Source organism: Berghia stephanieae, chromosome 1 (assembly GCF_034508935.2).
Source record: "Berghia stephanieae isolate SIO BIC M18660-M18661 chromosome 1, UCSD_Bste_1.3, whole genome shotgun sequence".
Taxonomy (NCBI): Eukaryota; Metazoa; Mollusca; class Gastropoda; order Nudibranchia; family Aeolidiidae; genus Berghia; species Berghia stephanieae.
The window spans coordinates 54,386,109-54,412,448 of record NC_088360.1 but is presented as its reverse complement, the minus strand read 5'-3'; the positions used below and the strand labels follow the sequence as shown (position 1 = coordinate 54,412,448).

General features: G+C 34.3%; 2 protein-coding genes and 1 long non-coding RNA gene across 6 annotated transcripts in view; all 3 read left to right on the top strand.

Annotated features, from left to right (window-relative positions):
* Nucleotides 1-26,340, top strand: part of LOC144977779 (uncharacterized) — a 130,313-nt gene that overhangs the window by 22,129 nt on the left and 81,844 nt on the right. The window lies entirely within an intron of this gene.
* LOC144964249 (phytanoyl-CoA dioxygenase, peroxisomal-like) lies at nt 652-18,846 on the top strand. 2 transcript variants are annotated; one of them, XM_078898316.1, is made up of 6 exons: nt 652-720; nt 8,380-8,537; nt 9,554-9,651; nt 10,079-10,188; nt 12,385-12,473; nt 18,240-18,846. In XM_078898316.1, the coding sequence occupies exons 2-6, from the start codon at nt 8,411-8,413 to the stop codon at nt 18,590-18,592; spliced, it is 777 nt and encodes a 258-aa protein (XP_078754442.1). In that variant the 5' UTR covers nt 652-720; nt 8,380-8,410; the 3' UTR covers nt 18,593-18,846. The 2 variants fall into 2 exon arrangements, with proteins under 2 accessions (XP_078754442.1, XP_078754433.1); XM_078898307.1 differs by lacking the exon at nt 652-720 and adding an exon at nt 6,428-6,493.
* LOC144977710 (neurensin-1-like) overlaps nt 25,618-26,340 on the top strand; it is a 47,257-nt gene continuing 46,534 nt past the window's right edge. The window contains exons 1-2 of one of the 3 annotated variants that reach the window (XR_013646392.1): nt 25,618-25,701; nt 26,064-26,340. The exon at nt 26,064-26,340 is cut by the window's right edge and continues 49 nt beyond it. The gene's annotated coding sequence lies outside the window, so the exon portion shown is untranslated. Of the gene's footprint in view, nt 25,702-25,800 lie in introns of those variants that run through there. The other 2 variants (XM_078923142.1, XR_013646391.1) reach the window with 2 other exon arrangements.

Genomic DNA, 26,340 nt, shown 5'->3' with positions numbered 1-26,340 from the left:
ACTTGCAGAAAGACTTGCCAAATATTTCTCTGCTGTATTTCTGGCTATCAAATGATGAATGATGTTTTTATTGTTTTTTTTTTTTAGGGTTTTTTTGTCATTGTCTGAAGAAGGGTTTTTTTAGCTCAAAATGTTCTGTGTTTGGTATTTTGTTCATTTTTCAAAGCTGTTATATTCATTTTTGATTATAAGATTTAACTATCTATGACTAAATGATTCCAAATGTCACAAAGTCTTACATGTGAGGCTTCTTTAACCAGTTGACATCGAACCCCGGAAAAAAATCATATTTAAAGATTTGTTGAGAAAACTTGTCCTTCAAATAGCGATCGATTTCAATGACCCCCACCTTGGCAGGAACTCTCAAACCCTGGGATGTCCCTGAAGTTGGAGGACATCTTAATTGATCGATGTTTAAATTTTTTATCTTAATGTACCGATATTTAAATAATATATTTATGTCCATATGAAAATAAGCGTTTTGTCAGTGTAGACAGAATGCCATTCAATTCTGTGATCAATGTCACATTATCAATACTTAATTGATTGTCGAGAAGATGACAGAAGGTGAGCTTTTCCAAATAAAAAAATGGTGGTGTAGTATAAATATAAAGACATCAATTCATTTTAGCATTTGTTTCTACGACGTTGGTTAAGATACATTTTCAAATTAGACGGAGAGGTTTTCTCTTGGTAATAATTCTTAAAATCATATTAACTGTAAGTAGATCTTCGCATTTTAATTGAAATTATCTGAAATTATTATGGAATAAGTCTGATCTAGTTGTGTTTTTTTTTTTCTATCGAATACCAAAGTCTGACAGCAAAGCTTTTGAGGAAAACTGAAAATTTGCCATTGATATAGAAGAATGGGTTAAAATACTTAGCCCCCTTTTCATTCCACTCTCTTCTCTCTCTCTCTCTCTCCTCTCTCCTCTCTCTCTCTCTCTCTATATAATTTTATATATATATATATATATATATATATATATATATATATATATATATAGATTTCATGGCATTAAAGTAATGATAAAGATCCCACAAAATTCCATCACTAACGTTCTAATGTTGATTCCAAAATATATCCCTCTCCTCGCTCCTCCTCCTCCTTCCCACAACCTTTCTCCGCCATCCTCTCCTCATCATCCCTCTCCTATTTTTCTTCTTCTTCTTCTTCTTCTTCTTCTTCTTCTTCTTCTTCTTCTTCTTCTTCTTCTTCTTCTGTCTCCTCCTTCACTTCTCTTCCTCCTCTCTCTCTCCTCCTTCCTCTCCTCCTCCTCTCCTCCTCCTCTCCTCTCCTCCTCCTCCTCCTCCTCCTCCTCCTCCTCCTCCTCCTCCTCCTCCTCTTCCTTCTCCTTTTTATCCCCCTTCTCCCCCTCCTTTTCTCCTCTCCCCCCTCCTTTTTCTCATCCTCCTATTTCTAACGTCATCATCACGGACATAGCAAGGGTATTTACTGTTGATGCCCATTAAAAATATATCACTGTGCCTTCCGAAAGGTGAAAGTTCATATTCTATCCGCTCCCTATTGTTCAGTATTCCTAATATCAAATTGTTTTAAAAACTCATGTTTTGACTGCCTGAAATACTATTTGTTATACTTCATTTAATGTCAATGTCCTATTTCTTTGAAGCTGTTCTTTGTAGAAAATTGTTGTCTGAGTTATAGTCAAAAACCTAGTTTTAGCTCGTTTTTCATCGTATGAAAGATATTAAGGCATTTTATAGCAAACTGTGATGTCTTCATTGACTCAAAAGGGCTGAGATGTAATGTAAAATATTTTTTTCTTCAGAAATAACCATTGGGGAGACCCGATATGTAACAATATATAGTATAAAATAGAAAAATCCACCTCCAAAATAAATTGATATATTAAAGATAGAATGTTTGTTTATAGGTCTTGTCGGATTTAGATTCCTGGTTCGAGTCCCGCAGTAGGCGACACAAATTGAATCTTTGGTGTAAGATGAGTACTTGGACGGTAATCTTTGTCTCTGTCAAAAAAGGATATAAAAAACGCAATAGCACCTTACAGACGTCATGTCCGGCCATATCATATTTTAAGTGTTTCTGTTGACTTGATACCGCTTGTCAAGCGTTTTGAGAATATTAGGGTGAGCTATATAAAAGCTCAATTAATTTTTTTTTAAACATCGCCCTCAGACTGATCCATATATACAGATATGTCATTGGTCAGCGTTAGTTGCGCAAATAACGGAGGTACACATGGTACAAAAACGCGATCTACGTTCACACATGGCAGATGAATTGGGTTTTACCGAGGTGTACTTATTTTCAGGTCTGATAATACAAATTGTAATGGGCTCATTGTTGTGATTGAAATACCCTCAAACTAACTCAAATTGACGTCCATTACTACAATATTAAATCCAGTCCATAATTACACGCGGTAATCAGACCTGCAAATATGTGGACGTCGGATTTTACACGTATATTCAAATTTCACGGATGTATAAGGATAATATGCATGCATATAACGTAAGCGAAGAGCAATCCCTTAAGCATTCACCAACACAAATCCTCATAGTAAAAAACAAAAGAACAATAACGAACTCTGCATTCTTCGTTCTTCCTGTCTTGTCCCCAAATCGATTTTTCTTAACCAGTCAATTCAAAATTTGGCCATAAAACACGTCCTCCAAATATTGATCAATTTAAACGACCCTCATCTTGGCAACAACTCTCAAACTTGGGACTTCGCGAAGTCCAGGGTTGGAGAGTTTTCGCCAAGATGATGATCATTTAAATCGATCGATTTTTGAAGGATGAGTTTTCTGGCTAAAATTAAAAATACGAATTTTTCCAGAGTACAGCAGTTAACTAGTTAAACCTTTCATTTCATTCTTCAATATAGGCAATCAGTCAAATGAAAACTATTTTATGCTCGCCTCCTCTCTTCTGTTAGCTATAAAAGATATACATTTTATACATAAGTTGACCAAGGGATTAACGTACGGTATTCAAAGAGGGGAAAACCTTTTTAGAGTTAAAAAAAAACATGTTTTAACGCATCCCATCCACCCGGGATATCAGAGACAAAGCTAAGATTCCAAGATTTTTACCGATGTTAAAAAGCATTTTCTTCCGGCTAACTTATCAACATTGATTATGGCGGTTTTTTTCGTTTTTTTTTTTTTTTTGTTTTTTTGTTTTTTTGTTTGTTTGTTTTCTCGATGACTATGATGTTACTAATGTGCATCTGTGTGAGTGTGTCTATGTCCATATTGTATTGTTATAAATGTGTAACCAAATGACATTGCCACTTTTTTGAGGACAATAAAGATTTATTATTATTATTAAAGTGGTATATCTTGATTTCATTTTAAATAAACCAAGAGAAAATAAAAATATCTAGCATAGCCCATGGACCTTGACAATACACAAAAATCAGTTAATCCCCTGTGGTGTTTCAACACACACGGTTGACAGTAGGGAGCGCCATTGACTTATATCCTCCGTTAGCCGTTGAACCTCCCACGGGTCTAACCAAGAACTGCCATCTATCTTTCTACCGATCTTCTCCTACAGAGACCTTCCTATATTGCGATTTCCATAATATAGTAGTGACAGAAAAGCATTTTTATTAATATGATAGTATAATATTATTATGACACGCAAATTCTTGAAGCGTTCCATATTATTTTTTTAGGGGGCAGCGTAGCTCAGCGGTAAGGTCTTTGCTGCTTACCCAAAAGGTAACGAGTTCGACTACCCGCCTCGCTGTGTTGACTTGAGCAAGCCGCCTCGCCCTAGCTCACTTTGCGGCGCTGCACTGCGGCTAACGCCTGGGTTATTCCAGTCTTCCCAATTTCCCCTTGGGGATGAATAAAGGGAATTTAAAAAAAATGATTAAATTATATCCGTATTTATAGTCTTAATGTGACGAATACATTCATTGGCATGGTGTGATTAGCATTGTTTGCATAAGCCAGCACGTTTTTGTAGCCCTTTTATTTTTGGCTAGCACTATCCAGTATCTGATACTGAATAGTGGTTTTGCACTATTCAGTATCTGATACTGAATAGTGGTTTTGCACTATTCAGTATCTGATACTGAATAGTGGTTTTGTACTATTCAGTATCTGATACTGAATAGTGGTTTTGTACTATTCAGTATCTGATACTGAATAGTGGTTTTGCACTATTCAGTATCTGACACTGAATAGTGGTTTTGCACTATAATACGGTGTTTTTTTTTCCGAAACCCGACAAAGTTATGGGAAGAGGGCAGCTGTGGGAGTGAATCTCGGACTCAGAGAAGTGTACAACAGTGGGGAGTGAACCTGGGACTGGGTTTCAGCGGGTTTCGTAATAAAAAGCCGGACGACACCTGGCAATATCCGACAAAGTTATGGGACGTAGGCAGCAGCGTGTGTGTGTGTGTGTGTGTGTAGAGGCTGAGGGGGGGGGTGGGTGGGAGGAGGGGGTGAACCTGAGATTCAGGGAAGTGTACACCAGTGGGGAGTGAACCGGGACTCTGGGTTTTATAAAAAAGCAATCACAAATTGGGGGGGGGGGGGGGGATTACTTTTGTACGAACCCCGACAATATGCGGCAAAGAAGTGGAAAGTAGGCAACGCGTGGGGAGTGAACCTGAGACTATGGTTTTCGGCGAGCTTCAGCTAGTTTCATATAAAATCAATTACTTTTTTACAAAACCCGACGAAACCTTGCAATATCCAAGAAAGTTATGGGTAGTAGGCAACAGTGGGGAGTGAACCTGAGATTCGGGGAAGTGTACACCAGTGGGGAGTGAACCTGGGACTGGGTTTCGGCAGATTTTGTTATTTTAAAAAAGCAATTACTTTTTGTTTACGAAATGCGCCAAATGCCAACAAATTGGGGCAAAGTTATGGAAAGTAGGCAAATAATGGGGACTGAACCTGAGACTCAGGGAAGTGTACACCAGTAGGGAGTGAACCTGAGACTCTGGGTTTAGGCGAATTTCAGCGAGTTTCATATATAAGCAATTACTTTTTTATGAAACCCGACGAAACCTGGCAATATCCGACAAAGTTATTGAAGTAGGCAATAGTGGGGGGTGAACCTGAGATTCATGGAAGTATACACATGTGGGGAGTGAACCTGAGACTCTGGTTTTTGGCGGGTTTCAGCGAGTTTCATATAAATGCAATTACTTTTATACGAAACCCGGCAATATCCGACAAAGTTATGGGAAGTAGGCAACAGTGGGGAGTGAAACTGAGACTCAGGGAAGTGTACACCAGTGGGGAGTGAACCTGAGACTATGGTTTTCGGCGGTTTTCGACGAGTTTCACATGAAAACTATTACTTTTTACGAAACCCGGCAATATCCCAAAGTTATTGAAAGTAGGAAAACAGTGGGGAGTGAACCTGAGACTCAGAGAAGTGTACACCAGTGGGGAGTGAACCTGAGACTATGGTATTTGGCGGGTTTCAGCGAGTTTCACATAAAAGCAATTACTTTTTTCGTAGACAACAGTGGGGGGTGAACCCGAGATTCAGGGAAGTGTACACTTGTGGGGAGTGAACCTGGGACTCTGGATATTGTAAAAAGACAATACCAAGGGGGAGGGGGAATTACTGTTTTACGAAACCCGCCAAAACCCGACAAAGTGATGGGAAGCAGGCAGCAGTGGGGAGTGAATCTGGGATTTGGACACAGATGAGGATTGAACCTGGGACTGCGAGAGGCTGATACCAGTGGACAGTGAGCTCAGAATGTACTTTTATTTCGAAACCTACCGAAATTATCAAAAGTTATGGGAAGTGGGCACCATTGGGCAATGAACCGGGACTCAGGGAAGTGCACACTGGTTGAGAGTGAACCTGGGACTGTGAGAAGAGGATATCAGTGGAAATGAACCTGGGACTATGGGACTATAATAATAATAATAATAATAATAATAATAATAATAATAATAATAATAATAATAATAATAGTATATATAAACATTAAAATATATTACAAGCAAATAAAATGATTAAAACAAAAATATTGGGGAAAAATAAAAGTTAACCCTGCCGGGATTTGAACTCTCGAACCTTAAGTTCAGAGTCAAACAGCTTATCCACCAAGCCATGGTGTCACTGAACTTTTAGTGACATTTAATCATGTCTATTTAGACATTAAAAAATGTATTTGAATGCCACTCTTATTTTGATATTTTGAACTATGTTAATTGCACAATAGCAGAAATTTTAAAATAACGATCAAAATATTTCTACAACTTTGAATCGGGCTGTCAGTTACTGCACGTGTTCAATCTGGTAGTAGGTCAGCAGTTTATTTACATTCAACTGAGATTGTCGCACTTTTCACTCTCTCTATAATAAAAGAGTTCCTTATGGATACTGAATAGTGGAAAAGCACTATTCAGTATCTGATACTGAATAACCACTTCCTTTATTTTTTTTATCCCTTAATGCGATCTAACTAGGATTTTCCATCTGGTCATTGAGAGCGATTTCTGTTGTGAACATAAGGTGCTGATTGCATGTCTATAATGGGATGGGGGAGAGGGAGAGAAGTGTCGTTTATTGGAAATTACTAACACTACATAGAAATTGATGTATTTTTAGATTGGCAGGTAAGGTTAATGTAAGGCCGTCACGTTTTGTGAACATTAGTACTGCACTCAGCCAATTCGTCCAATAGGTAATCCGGGAAATGGGCAGTCTAGATTTTCACTAATTTGAGGTCTTTAAATAATACATTTCAGATGTCAATGGCATTAATACTTGTTTTAAGGTCCATCCACGATTTGAGTTCGTCGCTTTCAGCAAGCAAAGAGCAAAGATGAAGAAAAATAAATCAGTTTATATGTTTTCTTTGAAATAATGTTCAGATCTGAATACAAGAGGTATCAATCAGAAATTTTATAAGAGGTTCACATTTGTTACTGGTAGTCTAAAAATATAAACAAATAGTTTGTACTTGTTGGCGAGACGATTGTAGCCCACAAAATTTAATGGGAAAAGTAGGGTTTCGAGCGTCAAAGCTAAACAAGATTGGGCTTCCCCATATTCACGACTTCAATAATAAAGATAATAGACCAGGACCTATTAAAAACAAAAAGAAACCTCGCGTGAATTCCAATAAATGACCTCATGTACCCAGATAACAGGGGTTGCCCTTCTACGTAACGTGGGAACTGAATTAGATACGGATATTAAGCAACGAAATAAAAAGGCTGGTGATTTTATGAGTTACAACAAGATATGAAGTGAATAGAAAAGTGCCAGAAGACAATAGAGAATAAAAAATTTTCGCGGCGGTGGTGGGGTTTGAACCTGCGACCTTATTGGTACGACAACTCCGCCTGGCAGGTGAGAGCGTGGCTCTACCGTGTGAGCTATCCACGAACAAAATATTCGTTTCAAACTCAAAGTCATTACTAGATCCCTCTCTCACCCACTTCTTGAGACCGCCGATTCGTTCGTACACCACCATCGCGAATAATTTTGACCAGCAGTTAAGCTTAATAGCCAATATTCTCAACACAAACATATAACATAGAAACGATTGAGACATTGAGTATGCTCCGGTGTATGGGGTGAATTTTTAATTCAGAAAAGTGAGTGGAGCAGGCACTTATGTTGGTAACAACAATGATTTTATGAGTTGCATCACAAATCCAAAGAGCGATCAAACTGCTTTCAGGAGAAACAGTGAAATTTGTGGCTATTTGTTTGTGTTATAATAACTTTCATATAGCAACCCACATTTTATCATTTCATTGACTTTCTATTCAGACAATCACCATCATGCCTGAACCAGTTGCAGTCGTGTACGTTTTTGAAATCGTAACTAGATTTAGTCAACTGTTAGATATCTATACAAAAATACGAGAAAAGAAACAAAGAAGATATATGAAAGCTCCATTAAAAAAAAAAAATCGACAAAATTCATATTTCGGACTTCACGATGACACAAGGATTTTATCCTTGACGCTATAGCTATCTAGATAGTAGTTTCTCTACTTTGAACCAAGGTGTCTCCCACTCCTGAGGATAAAATAAATACTTTGAACCATCAAATTATTATCTTATTTACAACCCAAAAAAAAAAAAAAACCCGTTAAGTTTGTGATTAAAAAAAATTGAATATGTCTTAATTTTACATTGCAGTTTTATATATTTTTATCGCTCTGTAGCCCTACGTTATGACTTTATTGCAGACATTCTTTAATTTGTTATTTTTCTTCTCTTTGAACCCGAAAACATTTATAAAGATTGACTTATTGCTTTCAACAACTTGTATATATCAAAATAAAAAGAGATAGCGCATTTTATGAGTCTTCGTAACTCAGTAAATTCAAGAGTCAATTTTATACCATATTCACATCTTTGCCATATTATTTGTTTTCCAGTAAAAATCACTCTGTGGTTACATTGCCTAAGATGAAAGGCCGTGGAGAGATCAAGAATTTCTTTGACAAGCAAGGATACCTTCCTTGCACCAGAGTCCTAAATGATGAAGAGACGATGGAGTTGAGGGCCAACTTTGACAGAGTTACACGGGAACTTGGTAAGAATCTGATTTCCACAACAACAACAACAACAACAACAACAACAACAACACCAATAACAACACCAACTACTACTACTACCACCACCACTACTACTACTACTACTACTACTACTACTACTACTACTACTACTACTACTACTACTACTACTACTACTACTACTACTACTACTACTACTACTACTACTGCTACGACTTTTACGACAACTACGACTACTACTTACTACTACTACTACTACTACTACTACTACTACTACTACTACTACTACTACTACTACTACTACTACTACTACTACTACCACTACTACTACTACTACTACTATTACTACTACTACTACTACTACTACTACTACTACTACTACTACTACTACTACTGCTGCTGCTTCTACTAGTACTACTACTACTACTACTACTACTACTACTACTACTACTACTACTACTACTACTACCGTTACTACTACTACTACTACTACTACTACTACTACTACTATACTACTATACTACTACTACTACTACTACTTACTATTACTACTACTACTACTACTACTACTACTACTACTACTACTACTACTATTCACTCACTACTACTACTACTGCATACTACTACTACTACTACTACTACTACTACTACTACTACTACTACTACTACTACTACTACTACTACTTCGGATACTACTCGTTATAACCGCTTTGTTTAAATGTAAGTAATGTTTTTCATCTTGTATTGCTTGTGTATTATCGTTTTTTTTATTTACTAACATCAAGTCATTACTTACATTATAAGACTCGTTACAAAATGTTAATTATTTAAATGTAATTGATCCTATGCGCTACTGTGAATTAATCACAATATCTGCTAGCAGGAAACTTAACTATTTGTAACCTTGAACATTTATATTGATATAGATTTTAGTGAGAACTATTCACCAAAATAGCTGTCTAAGGACAACTACAAAGAGCTGAGTGACGTCAAATTCGTTCCTTCTATAAATGAAAACAAGCTAACATAATTTCAGGCGAAGATGCAGCAACATATTCACTACACAACAGGCATGTGATAGATCCATGGGTCCTAAAATTGGCCACTCGTCCAAGGGTTTTAGAACCTCTCAAGGTATGTTTACCAACCCATCATCATCATCATCATCATCATCATCATCATCATCATCATCATGATCATCGTCACCATCTTTGTTATTGTCATTTTAGAGTTGAAATCATCCATCGCGCTTATTATTATTATTATTATTATTATTATTATTATTATTATTATTATTATTATTATTATTATTATTATTTATTATTATTTATCATTATTATTATTATTATTATTATTATTATTATTATTATTATTATTATGGTTATTATTATTATTATGGTTATTATTATTATTATTATTATTATTATTATTATTATTATTATTATTATTATTATTATTATTATTATTATTAATATTATCATTATTTTTTTTTTATATACATATTTTTTACTACTATTATTATTATTTATTTGTTTATTTATTTATTTATTCATTCCTACAGGCTATTCTGGGACCAAACCTGATCCTGTTAGATTCAAGATTTATCTGTAAGTTTCCTGTGAGAAGAGAAGCAGATAAAGAAGCATTCGTTGCCTGGCACCAGGACGTAAGGTATATAAAATATAACAACTCATGATCCTCAATTCTCATGAGCGCAGCGGCAGCAGCTTCTAATGGTGCTCACACTACTATGTTATGACAATCAACCCAATCAGCAAAATCTTCACCGCATTCGTGCACCGTCGCAAACCCGACCGGAAGCCTCGTCACAACACACCGTTCAACTAGATACTCTGCGGTTTCCGGTTATTTCCCGCATCGGGTACATGTTGGACAGGTGGAAAGTCCTCACTGATGAAGCGCAGTGGCTAAATTAATAGGGCATCAGACTACTTCTAGCAAACTAGGATTGATTTTGAGACATATTATCTAATTTTCTTCTTACCGTCCCTCTTGTTCTATCCAGTAGAGCCTGATCATCGAGCGTCAGTAATGATAATAATAATAATAATAATGATAATAATAATAAAATAATAATAATAATAATAATAATAATAATAATAATAATAATAATAATAATAATAATAATAATAATATATACTTTATTCATCCAAAAAATGGAAATTCGTTTACAGCCATGGCATGCATAAAAATGTATAAACACAAAGTTGAGAATCTATGGCGACAATGTACAAAAATGTAAAAATATACAACCAAGACGGGGTATAAGTAAAAATTTGGTTCTTCGTTTGAGATTAACCATAATGATATCCATATGGTTGTTTATAGATGATGCTATTATTTCAAGCTTTAAAAAAATAAATAAACAGAAACAAAAGATCTAATCTGCACTACACTAAAAGGGCATGGTGTCCCAGTAGCTACATTATCGTCTATGGCTTTGAAGGTAGAAGGTTCAAATTCCGGTATTGACATTAAACTATTTTGAAGACCTCAGAGGTTTCTTTTCCGCCGCAGAAGTATTTGAAGTAAACTTACCGTCTGTCAAATACATAAAGATAATAATATAAATATAATACAGTCACAGCACAGCTAAAATACAATATTTTCCATATGAAATCTGCTTCAAAAGTTATTTTTAAAAAAACTGAGCTTTATATAGCCCAATCAATATCCACTAAATGTGCTCAAAGCGCTTTACAAGGGGTCCTTGGTCAACAGCAACATTTAACATCTAGGACGGCTTTTGAGATATCGTAAAGTCCATCCCGTATGGCTTGATTGGAAGATAGAAGATTTCCATCTTGCTTTAAAACACTTTCACTTTGAAAGAATTTATAAGCATACTGCATGACTCTTCATTATTGTGGAGAATAAATAGTATTTCCTACAACGCAAAAAAAAAAGCCAACAACAAACAAACAAACAATAAAAAAAAAACCCCAAAAAACCCAAATCTATGTGAGATCCTCTTTTTTATGATTTTATTTCTGCATTCACATTTAGGGGTATGATCATCCCAAAATGATACCGTTTTGATACATCGGGTCACAAAATTTGCCATGCCCAATGTAAGCTAATCCATTGATTAGAGCATTTTACACGAGAGTAAACTATAATATAACACGATATGCTAATAGTTTATAAGGTCCAGTGACCGTCGAGTTTGTCAATTAATTATTATTTGAACCTGTTAAAAGATTAACAATTTTTTATGCAATTTCATATTTTTTTCCCAGCAGTGCCAATATGAAATTTTATTTCCCGAATGTCAGTTTTGTATCGCTCAACAAAATATTGTAACAGCTGAATATGAATTACAGTAAAGCGATGCGTTATTTTAGTTGAGGTTTTCATATTGGGATTGATGATTTCTACGACTGAACAAAACTCACAGATAAATATTTGAATTGAATTGAATCGCATAACACGCAGACAGCAATAAGTCACAACACTGAGATACCGGTCCTTTGTGGCTGGACTCATCTTAATATTATTCTGTCACTGATCAGGGGACTGAATTAGGTGGCAAACGCATTCACTCAATACGATTTGGGTCCTTTTACCTTTTAAAATAATATTGACGTCAAAGAAGAACTTATTCTTTCGGGTGTAAACACGCTGCAGGTAGTAAACTATGCAGCATAATGATGTTTTGGAAAATAATATATTGTTCATTTTTTAAAACATCAATTTTGAGCATACATAACACAGTGACTTTTAAAAATCTATATTGCTGTCATAGTTCTGATGTAAACTTGAGATATGTTAAGCAATATGAATACTTGCATTCACTGTTGTCATTATACGTACCAGGATCAATTTACCGAATTATCAATACTACAGATACTGGGGCCTGGAAGGAGACGTGGTCAGTGTTTGGTTGGCAGTGGACGATGCTGACGCAGAGAATGGATGCATGCAAGTCATACCGGGTAAATTGAATAGTGTTGTTTGAATAAAAACCCCGTGCTTATCAATTTAAACGTTTGCTAGGGTGTAGAGTTATCGTCTTAACATTAGATAGTATCTATTGCACGTTGTCAAGAAGCTTAAGTCAATCAAATTTGATGTCATTTTCTATATCTTTTTATTTATCTTTTATTGGTCTTGTGGATTCAAGACGACGTGATCATAAGTACACGTCCATTCAAGACCATTTTCAAAAAGTTTGTATTTATTTTCTTTGGTAAGTGGCTTTTAAAATTGTGAAAGATATCTGAACAAATTGTGATGAATTATAACCTAGACCTAATAAGAATTTTGACTGATTTTACTTTGGCTTAGTTAAGCGCTTTGATTTTATATGTTTAATTTAAAAAGATAATTCATTAGTGACCTACTAAATTGTATTAATTCAAAATCAAGGCTAACATTTACACGTAATTCCGCATTCATTCGTATCGGTCACGGCGTGATATGAACTCTTTTTAAATTTCCAATGACGTGCAGAAATTACATAAACCTAATGAAGTTGAATAACCTGTCTTCTAGAATTTATGAAAGGCATAATTTATCTAGTAAACTCTTATGTATATAAATTATTACTTACATCATTATAGAAGCAAAATAATTGACAAGCAGCCTTTTTTATTTTGTTATTTCAAGATACGACTGCAGTAGATAAAGTAGAAATAATTCATTTTATCATGTTTGTAACTTTATATCTCTCAATAAATTGCCCCCAAATCCTTAACATAACATAACATAACATATGGTATAGGGCAAAATAGGATAAAATCCATTGAATGCCCTTGATATTAATAGTAATGCCATAAATCTATTGATTAAAGATTGCAATAATGATACACGTGGTAAAGATAGTTTTTCAACTTAAATGTACTCATGTATATGTGGTGTACAAACATAAGTCTTTAACCCTGACATCCAAAGCACACACACACACACAGACACACACACACACACACACACACTCACACACACGTATATAAAAGGTAACCATAATAATATAACAATGCATAATATATACATACACGATTGAAAGCCATGTCAACAGCAGTGCAAAAAAGTATTATTCGTCATATATAAATTTCTCATCATGTAATTCCCTGTCTACTAACACCTTGAAATAATCCATAGATTTTCAAATTGTTCCATTTCTGGACAATACATATACCGAACCAGTTTTGTCTTATGTTTGTTTTGCATCTAGAGACAAAAATCTTAAACTTGTCCCCTCTAGTAAAAGTAGTATTAGAATATGAAAAAAAATCAGAAAAGTATATCCTATCCAGACCATGTACCAATCTATAAACCTGAATTAAATCCCCACGAATTCTTCTATATTTCAAGTTTGGTAAGTCAAGAAATTCTAACCTTTCCTTATAAGATAAATACTGAATTGCATAAATCTTTTTGATAGCTCTCCTCTGTACACTTTCAATACTAATAGATGGTCTTTTATATAATGGGCTCCAGATGCAATTTTCATATTCTAGAATTGGTCGAACGAGCGATTTATACAAATATAAAAATATGGTTTTATCAAGACTTATAAAGGTTCTAGTATTATTCCCATCATTCTGTTTGCACGACTTACACAATTATCAATATATTCATCAAAATTCAAAAGTGAGTCAAAAGTAACTCCCACATCCTTTTCATAAGGCACAACGGAAAGTAGATTTGACATAGAAGTATCGGTAAAATAATTATGACATGGATTATTTTTTCCTATATGTAATACTTTACATTTCGAAACATTAAAATCCAAAATGCCATGTTTTAGACCATTGGAAAAGTAAAAACATATCATTTTGTAGAATGTTATGGTGTTCAATTGTACTATAGATCTTCGTATCGTCTGCAAACAGTTTGCAGTCTGAATTTATGCCACATGGTAAATCATTTATATATAAAAGAAATAAAAGTGGTCCCAATACGCTTCCTTGGGGTACACCGCTAATTACATTCTTAAAATCCGACCCCACCCCATTGACAATTACTCTTTGTATTCGATTATTAAGAAAGTCTTTAACCTAGTTAAAGATATTCCCTCTAAATCCATATACTTTTAGTTTAATGAATAATCTCTCATGTGGTACAGAATCAAAAGCCTTGCGGAAATAAGGATAAACAACATCAATGCATTGATTACGATCAATTAACTTGGTAAAATCCTCCATCACCTGTAAAAGTTGAGTAATGCATGATCTCTTTGATCTAAAACCATGCTGGTTATCGTTTAGCATCGTATGACTTTCAAGAAAGTCCATTATTCGGTCTTTCAAGATAGACTCCATAAACTTACAGAGTATGCATGTTAAGCTGATGGGTCTATAGTTTTCAGCATCCAATTTGCTGCCCTTTTTATGAATGGCAGTAACATTGGCTTGTTTCCATTCAATGGGTAAGGTACCAGATTCAAGAGACGTTTAATTGATTTGTAACATTCAAAGTTCGTATAATATTTGTAGTGTCTTCTTGAACAAACACAGATGAAAAAAAACCATTTAAAATATTAGCTTTATCTATATCCGAAGTAACCTTGGTACCATCATCTTTCAGTAAGACACTAACACCTGGTTTTCTTTTCAACTTTCTGTTGACGTATCTCCAAAAGCCTTTCGGACTATTCTTACATTCGTGTGCCAATGTGCATTCATACGTTTTCACAGCATTTTGAACCGTGTATTTGGTGTTATTTCTAACCTTGACATAATTATGAAAATTGTTTGTTGTATGATACTTTTTGAATTTCTTGTACAATTTATGTTTCATATTGATTGTACGTTTAACGTTTTTGTCAACCACAATGGTTTATTAGATCTAAAATTTTTATTACGTCTTAATGGAATATGTTTAAATTCTATACATTTTAGTTTGTCTTTAAAAAACACCCACGCTTCATTCACACCGTAGCCTTCAAGAGCATCCCAATTCACAGCATTTAGGTCTTCTCTACAAGAATTGTAATTACCTTTGAAATAATCAAATTAAACATGTGAAGGATGTTTGGCGGATGAAAGATTTAACGATATAAGGAGTGAGTCACGATCACTTTTCCCCACTGAAGGCAAATGGCCAATATTATTAATCCAATAATCATCGTTACATATTACCAAGTCGAGTATATTACTAGTTTGGTTCAGTCGGTGCCTCGTAGCCTGTGTCACCAGCTGAATAAAGTAAGCATCCCTAATTGCCTCGACAAAAATTGAATCGGGAAAAGTTAGACATGGTTCTGTCCATTTAATATTAGGAACATTGTAATCTCCGACAATGATCACCCAATCAAATTTCATGCAATCTATTGACTGTAAGGTTTCTTTTATATCCCCAATGAAAGTTAATTTGTCTGAATTATGAGATCTATATTTATTTCCTACAAGTATGTGTAAATTATTATATTCAAAATCACACTATACACTTTCACTAATTATAGGATGATCAAAAGAGAATATATTGGCATCAATTAGTGCCGCGCTGAAGACCGGTCTGAACCGCGGTCCCACGGTCTTTTAGCTGTGAACCGAAGACCGGTCCCATAGGGGAAGACCGGCGGCGGTCCTCACTTCTTATCACCTTTCAACTAGTGCGAGGCGGTCCTTGCAAGGACCACGGTCCTACGGTCTCGCGCCATAGCCTACTACTTCCCCAGCGATTCGTTGCTTCGGTTGCCTATCTTCCACCAATCACCACCCATCCCACTTAATTAATCGCACCCACCCCCCTTTGCCATACACTAAACGACACAGACGACCATACAGGCAGACGACCACCAACCTCCACTCCGCAAACCGCCCTTTCGTGTGTGAGATGGGGGGAACAGGAGGCGCACGCCTTGGACGATTCCATTATACGGGGTAAATTTCAAAATTTACTACACCATAATGATCGCAATGACAATGATCTATGGTGAAGGCATGACCCCTCTTCTCTAATGGGTTATTGTTTGAAATGTATGTGACTACTAAAGATGTGTGTGTGTTTGTGTGTGTGTGTGTGTGTGTGTGTCGAACCTAGCAAGTAGCAAATCCAATTTTTTGTTTTCTTTTGTCCATCTCTTGTCACCACTCCTTTCTATCGCAGTGTTGTCATTTAAAATAATACAATAATATTAAAATTTCGTTTGGTGTTTTTACTAATCAAATAATATGAGTTTCATAGTTTCTTCCTTCCAAAAAAACCAGTTATAACGTCTGAATTTAAAAAAAAGTCCAATAGAATATTTGGGGACCCCGATAGCTCAGTTGATAGAGCACTCTCTTTATACGCAAAGGGCCAGAGATCGATCCCGGGTGCAGTCGATTTTTTTCTGAATCCCTGTCTACTCAGCAATGAATGGGTAGCTGAGTTTGTTAGATCTGGCGAAAAGTCACCATCGACCCCTCTTATTACCTCATCCACCCCCTCTTATTATAACTTCACGTCTCTCTCTTACTCTTCAATGCTCGCTGCCCTCTAATGTGTGTGTGTGTGTGGGGGGGGGGGGGGGGTAGGAGTTGCGTGTGTGTATCAACGCCACGAACAACTCGATCAACGCCTTGGGCGATGCCATTATCTCCGTTAATGGGGATAAATTTCAAATTTTATTAAATTATCGAAGTAACAATGAAGTACGGTGAGCAAATAAAGAAGGCATCACCCCTCTTCTCTAATTAGGTTACAATTTGAAATGAGTGTGACTACTCCGTGTGTTTTACTCCTGTAGACCACGGTTTTCATCGTGTAGCGGTCTTTAACGGTTCAAGAATGAACGATCCCACGGTCTCAAAGGTCAAACCGGTTCGAATTTCCAACAGTCTCTCAGGAATGTTCAATGTCGAAAAGGTCCTTGCGGTCTTCATTTCCCAAGGACCGTAGGACCGTGGTCCTTAAGCTTGCCAAGGACCGCCCCGCACTAGCATCAATACAATCCACAACAAAGATAGCAACAACTCGACTTGGGTAATCATTCAAAAATAAGTTATATCCATCGATAAAAAATTCAATCTCCAAATCAAGCTCAAGTTCAATTTTTGGCATAATTTCAGTAAGACATATTATCATGGGATTATGTTTCTGTATAATATATGTTAATTCTGATCTTTTGTTAAGTAAGCTATCGACATTAGAATATAATACAAAAAAAATCATTTGAAACAGAAATATGAAAGACAGATTTGTTGGGGTGTAACTCTCGGGTGTTCCAGACAGGTCTGTGTCAAGTCATTTGTCTGAGTTCTGTCGTGTCGATGTCAGGCATCTTGAATGAAATTCTCTACCCCCGGGACTGTAACAAGTTTTACGTTGGGTTTAGTGGTGGTCTATCTGGCATTTCGATTGTATAGGGGTTGTCGACGTGATGTATATTTGGTCTTCAGTCTGTTTAATTGAACGAATTCGAGGACTAGGTGAAACGGCGTTAGTTGATTGTATTTGGGCATCGAGGGGAGTGTCTGGATCCAACCTCAGTCTCACACCATAGATGGTTACTGCCATGACTTCATTGACCATGCCCAGTCGATCCTTTCGTCATTTTTTGCTGCTTTGGGCAGATTGAAATTGTTCTGCGTTAAGTCTTCAAATATTGAAATGCCCGAGCCTTTTAACTTTTTTTGGCCTTGAGCACCATAGCACGATCCAATCGCCTTACAAATTTGATACTTATTGGCCTGGGTGATTTGATTTCGTTCTGCCAGTACGGTTGCTGTTGATTATAATATAACTCATTTTCTCTTTTCGTATTTCCTGATCAGGCACTCACAAAGGTGGAATTTTGGAACACATCACTGAAACAAAAGATGGAAATCTTCTATCTTCTAATCAAGCCATACGGGATGGACTTTACGATATCTCAAAAGCCGTTCACTGCCCCCTGAGAGCTGGAGAGATGTCGTTGCATCATGGACACTTAGTACACGGAAGTGACACGAACCGCTCAACACGCAGGCGCTGTGGCTACGTCATCCGTTTCATAGCAACAACAGCCAGGCCAATCGTAGATGCCAATCGTCCTCGATCTTTTCCTGCCACAGTGCTTGTCTCAGGTCATAACGACGAAAATTACTTTGTTGATCACGCACCATCTTGGTACACCTGGAAAGAGTAGGGAGATATTTTTTTAGAAGTTATATGGAACGAAGTTGACGTCACTCTGCTCTTTGGTATTGTTTTTATACAGCCATTTATATGATTAGTTCTCACTAAATTATGTCAATCAGTCTATAAAACGTCCAGGGCTACACATAGTTTATGTGTTGGTACGTTATAATATTCGGCTGGCGGATATTGTTAGAATGTTCCCTAAACGCATAGCATCAATATATTGGCCTTAATTTTATAAGACATTGCTTATGCAATAACTATTTTATCGTCTCTGCTTAAGTTTCAAGGAACATTAGATAAAAAACGATTGACAGACACTTGCTAAAGCTAAGTCATTTGTAATAATAATAATAATAATAATAATAATAATAATAATAATAATAATAATAATAATAATAATAATAATAATAATAATAATAATAATAATGATGATGATGATAATAATAATAAAATAATAATAATAATAATAATAATAATAATAATAATAATAATAATAATAATAATAATAATAATGATGATGATAATAATAATAATAATAATAATAATAATAATAATAATAATAATAATAATAATAATAATAATAATAATAATAGTAATAATAATGATAATAATAATAAAATGGATATATAAAGTAATGCTGGATCCCACACTTAATAAGATAACGATAGTAAATCATAAAATTAAAAAAAAAAATCATAAATTGACCGAAAATAGCAATAATAACAATTTAGTGGAAAAAAAAGTGTTGAAATATTTACGCTATAGGCGTCTCCGGTCTCCGAGGGAAGAAGGTAGGATATAGCCGAGTGAATCAGGCATTGAAATTACACCCAGAGGTCTCGGGTTTGAGCGTCACTGTCGGCATCTCTTTTTTCCTTGAGCTATAAATTTAACCAACTGTTGTTCATTTGCGGCAAAACACGGCTGCTAACACCAGGATTGTCCGGGTCTCTTTTTCAAGATAGATCATTGATTTTTTTAAAATCGACCCTTAACCTTTCATCTATTTCCGATTATGGGTCATAATCTGTGCAGTATGGGTGATTGGCAAGCTTATAAAATTTATCTCGAATTTCGATCATATCAGACAACGATGATATATATTTAGAAATGATCAAATGAAGAAAAAAGCAAATATAAATGTATTATCTCCAAGAAAATTAGTTAGCCATAGACGCCTTACTTAAATCGCACTGCTTGACCAGTATTATTTGAACAAGACAGTGCCACAATCAATATTGTACGAAACTAGATGTCAGCTTTAAAAGATTTAATATGATAAATTCAGATTTTAAACTTTTAAAAAATCCATACAACTTCTTTTTATGAATTATTGAACTCCCCACCGGTGACCAACTTTTTAAAAAGGTTGTGTAAGTTTTCCTATTCTTTGCCAGAAATCCATTATTTGATAAAATGATTGCATATTTATTGATGTGTAAAGAGGACAAAATTTTGGAGTTTTGATAATTTATTCATTGATTTACTTATTTACCGACTTGTACATCTAGGTGCACGTCGTTATTTATCTACTTGTTTATATATATATATATATATATATATATATATATATAATATATATATATATATATATGACTTGATATGAATATATTGTTCGATTTATTTATTTCTGTGCTTGTTTATTAAATCATTTGACATATTTATCTGATCATTTAAAAACATAAAACACTTAATTTCTCACTACACATAAATTGTTTTTAAATACGTGTATCCCATTGCCTTTGTAAAATTAAAAAGTGTACAACTTGCTCCAGTTTTATTGTGATTACTTTTCGAAATGCAATAGATAAAATGTCTAAATACGAGTACAATTATCTTAGATTTTAAAAATTTCTATTCCCCGAAAAGGTGATTATGAAACAGTGCCAGAACCCCCCCCCCCCTCACCCAAGAAAGATAAATAACAAAAAGAACAATCAATTAAACGTTCCCTATTATTATATTACACGAGAAGACATACTTGCCAAATTGTTCAATTTAGACGTGACTAAAAGCATGGGACCCGATTCCCTTAATCCCCGTTTACTGAAAGAAGTGGCCTTTGAAATATCACAGCCGCTATCAACAATATATAACAAGTCTCTTGAATCTGGTACCTTACCCATTGAATGGAAACAAGCCAATGTTACTGCCATTCATAAAAAGGGCAGCAAACTAGATGCTGAAAACTATAGACCCATCAGATTAACATGCATACTCTGTAAGGTTATGGAGTCTATCTTGAAAGACCGAATAATGGACTTTCTTGAAAGTCATACGATGCTAAACGATAACCAGCATGGTTTTAGATCAAAGAGATCATGCATTACTCAACTTTTACAGGTGATGGAGGATTTTACCAAGTTAATTGATCGTAATCAATGCATTGATGTTGTTTATCTTGATTTCCGCAAGGCTTTTTATTCTGTAGCTCGTGAGAGATTATTCACTAAACTCAAAGAATATGGATTTAAAGGGAATATCTTTAACTGGATTAAAGACTTTCTTAATAATCGAATACACAGAGTAATTGTCAAAAGGGTGGGGTCGCATTTTAAGAATGTAATTAGCGGTGTACCCCAAGGAAGCGTATTGGGACCTCTTTTATTTCTTTTATATATAAATGATATACCATATGGCATAAATTCAGCCTGCAAACTGTTTGCAGACGATACGAAGAGCTATAGTACAACTAAACATCATAACATTCTACAAAATGATATATTTTCACTTCCCAAATGGTCTACAACATGGCATTTGGATTTTAATGTTTCGAAATGTAAAGTATTACATATAGGAAAAAATAATCCATGTCATAATTATTTTATCGATACTTCTATGTCAAATCTACTTTCCGTTGTGCCTTATGAAAAGGATGTGGGAGTTACTTTTGATTCACTTTTGAATTTTGATGAATATATCTATTGATAATTGTGTAAGTCGTGCAAATAGAATGATGGGAATAATATTAGAACCTTTATAAGTCTTGATAAAACCACATTTTTTATATTTGTATAAATCGCTAGTTCGACCAATTCTAGAATACGGAAATTGCTTCTGGAGCCCATTATATAAAAGACAATCTATTAGTATTGAAAGTGTACAGAGAAGAGCTTTCAAAAAGATTTATGCAATTCAGATTTATCTTATAAGGAAAGGTTAGAATTTCTTGACTTACCAAACTTGAAATATAGAAGAATTCGTGGGGATTTAATTCAGGTTTATAGATTGGTACATGGTCTGGATAGGATAGACTTTTCTGATTTTTTTTTCATATTCTAATACTACTTTTACTAGAGGGGACAAGTTTAAGATTTTTGTCTCTAGATGCAAAACAAACTTAAGACAAAACTGGTTCGGTATTCGTATTGTCCAGAAATGGAACAGTTTGAAATTTGAAACAAAGAATGCAAAATCTATGGATTATTTCAAGGTGTTAGTAGACCGGGAATTATAATATGATGGCAGATTTATATATGACGAATAATACGTGTTTGCCCTGATGTTGACATGGCTTTCAATCTTGTATGTATATATTATGCATTATTATATTATTATGGTTATCTTCTACATGTGTGTATGTGTGTGTGTGTGTGTATGTGTGTGTGTGTGTGTGCTTTGCATGTCACGGTTAAAGATATATGTTTGTACACCACATATACATTTAAGTTGAAATACTATCTTTACCACGTGTATCATTATTGTAATCTTTAATCAATAGATGTATGGCATTACTATTAATATTAAGGGCATTCAAGAGCTTTTTATTATTAATATTAAGGGCATTCAAGGGATTTTATCCTATTTTGCCCTATACCATATGTTATGTTATGAACAAAAATAATCCCCAAAATTCAGCCTGCCTCGACTAGAGACCGAATCTCAGGCATCTTAATTACCAGTAATCCGCCCAATCTGACATTAGCATTATATCCATTTATCAGGTATCATTTTTGAGAAGTAAATTACATTTAATACATACCAACATACTGATTTTCTTACAAACATATCCACTGATATAAGCAGTGACATCCCCTAATTGATGTAATAATATGTCATCTAGTCTGCATGATTTTACTAGATTGACTACGTACGGGGGTTCATTGGTTGTTTTCGTTGTCAATGTTGAGTGAATGCTTTGAGGCCTCGAAGCCATGGGAAATAAAAGGGTATCTACATAATCTTTCCACGACCTGTACTTTTCTGGGGGTTTTTTTTTTTGGGGGGGGGGGGGGGGGGGGGGTTAAAAGCCAGCGGCAATAATAGCAAGAGGAGACGTATTACCTCTTGGTTTTAGTAACCGACATAATATTTTCGTTCCGAATCGAAGCTCTCTCAATTTCACAACAGCCAGTATCTTGTTGATGCCATGATGTGTCCTAGAAAGAAACTAGTCAGAGACTAACGATTAAATCCGACCCGAGCAAAAGACTTGGCAAATATAGTCCGAAGGTTCCTTGATTTTAGTCTGGGAATTACTTGGTCCGCCTTCGTAAAAAAAACAAACTGGTAAGACTTATGAGCGAAATGTACTTTTTATTGACACCAAGGAGTGGGCCAAGATAATGACACTACTACTACTACTACTACTACTACTACTACTACTACTACTACTACTACTACTACTACTACTACTACTACTACTACTACTACTACTCCTACAACTACTACTACTACTACTACTACTACTACTACTACTACTACTACTACTACTACTACTACTTCTAAGAATAATAATAATGATAATACTATCACTATTACTACTACAACAACAACAAGACACTGCCCTTTAAGGGGTTATATTGAAAGATGATGAAACGGCATACAGGTCTGAGTTCGACATATTTGTTGGTTGGTGTGAAGATAACTCCCTGAAATTAAATGTAGGAAAAACCAAAGAAATGATTTTTGATATTAGAAAGAACACAAATTCCACCAACCGCTCAAAATTAACAATCAAACCTATGAGCACGTTTCGGTGTATAAATAATTGGGTATTTTAATTGACAATAAATTGCAGTGGCATTTGTTATCAATTGATGGAACTAAAGAATGTACTTTATTCAGAAACTTTCTGAACTTGACATAGAGAAAACTTTTTGCACGCTTTTTTATAAATCTGTTTTGGAGACCGTTATTACTTTTTGTATTACAGCATGGTGTGGTAATGCCAGTATTTATGACATTAAGAAAATTAATAGGAGAATTAATAAAGCCACCCAATTTCAAATGTAGAAGAACTGTTCAAGAGATTTGTCTTAGTAAACTGGAGAAAGTTATTAAGGATGGCGATCACCCCCTTCACAAATATATCAAATTCTCAACGAGGAGCCGTCGCCTTTCATCTATAAAACAAAGACAACACATCACCTTAATTCATTTTTACCACACAATGTTTGAATTTTTAATGCGCAACTGTGATTTACATCATCTAAATATTATTTTTAAGTAAATAAACACACACAAGTTCGGATTAGAGGCCATAAGAATAATTTAGAGGCCATAAGAATAATCTATCTCAATTTATAAAATTAAAGTGTCATTATTATTATTATTATTATTATTATTATTATTATTATTATTATTATTATTATTATTATTATTATTATTATTATTATTATTATTATTATTATTATATTATTATTATTATTATTATTAATATTACTATTATTATTATTAGTATTATTATTATCATCATCACCATCATCACCGTCATCGTCATTATTATTATTATTATTATTATTATTATTATTATTATTATTATTATTATTATTATTATTGTTATTATTATTATTATTATTATTATTATTATATTATTATTATTATTATTATTATTATTATTATTATTATTATTATTATTATCATTATTATTATTATCATTATCATCATCATCATCATCATCATCATCATCATCATCATCATCGTTATCATCATCATCATCATTATTATTATTATTATTATTATTATTATTATTATTATTATTATTATTATTATTAATATTATCATTATTATTATTATGATGATGATCATCATCATTATTACAATTATCAACATTAATATTATTATCAGCATTATTATTACAAGTAATTAAAAGCAATGTTCCGATTACAGAAAATATGTGCTCAAAATAATTGTACCATGTAGTGTCTAGTCAAATATAAATCTAATTCGCGTTTCTTTTGTATTCCGGTTTATTATTATTATTATTATTATTATTATTATTATTATTATTATTATTATTATTATTATTATTATTATTATTATTATTATTATTATTATTATTATTATTATTATTATTGAATTTTTATTTTAGTTTTGCCATCATTAATATTGCATTTACTATTTTTGTTATTCTGCATCGAAATTCCAATAATTAGTGATAATTTTACAAATTCAATGATTTTTATTAATCCAGATACGATGGATTTTTATAGCGAGTGCAGTAAATGTCTAAATTGGAAAAGACTCGTACTACGCAAATAAAAAAAAAAATATAACAAGAAAATCAATCATCCTTCTGCAGTGACAACTCGGGGATGTCGTGCAATCTCTCAAACGATCGATAAGTTTCACTCCCACACACACAACTCTCTCTTTGTCTCTCCCTTCCTCCCTCGCTCTCGCGTACTGGCAGGAATAATCGTCAACCGTTGTGGGCGATTCCGAATTGGATTCCAAGCTAATCGATTCTTGGCTTTGCACGCTCAAATATTTGTACCGACAAGAACGCTAAATCAGTTGGGTTTTTTTTCGAATAGTTTATATATATATATATATATATATATATATATATATATATATATATATATATATATATATATATATATATATATATATATATATATATATATATATATATTTTTTTTTTGTGTGTCTGTGTGTGTGGAATTGGTTAAAGCTTCTTCAAGAAATGTCTTGTCCTGAGTGTTAATTCATCATATTGTTTGGCTAGTCAAATAGATGGTATGAGAGAGAGATGGCACCTCCTGACTCCGTGGTTTTGTTTGCCATATTTTCTCCAGATCTGGTGAGAGATTCTTGTTGGTAGCTAGTTGAAGCACTGCCATGTTCTACTCTAGAACCGGATAATGATGTTATATAGAGAAGCGAGGGGTTGGTGTTTGTATGTGTGTATGTATTATTTGTTTATGTGTGTGTGTATGTATCTGTGTGTGTGTTTCAGAGAGAGAGAGAGAGAGAGAGAGAGAGAGAGGGTGAGATAGCGAGAGAGATTGAGAGAGAGATAGCGAGAGAGAGAGAGAGAGAGAGAGCATTGGAAACATCACTATTATCGGTTTATACCATTTGTCAGAGGGAGGGTCAACTCGAACCCGGTTTGAGTATTCCTGTGTTTGAGATGAAATAGCGTTGCGCCCAACTGATTCCAAACTATGCACGGGTGATAATATACCACCAGAAAGGTTATAAATAATAGCTTAGAAGCTCGCGTTATCTTGTGTGGCTTATGATTTCAGATCAGACTGATTGGCTACATAATTTATATGTTTGGTGCTATCTGATTTGGGATTTAGACAGTTCTCACACATAACATAGTTTTCTTTCCATATCACAATATAAATGTCTATCGTTGGGGACGACAGAGACTTTTCTATCATGATATAAACAACAAGCATTCTACGCAGTGATTTTTTTTCATTTTCCAGCTGTGATTGTGATCGTAGTAGGAGAGTGATGGAAGCTTAGGTGTTTGTACAACTGTTTCCTGAGAAATACATGTATGGCTCTAGATTA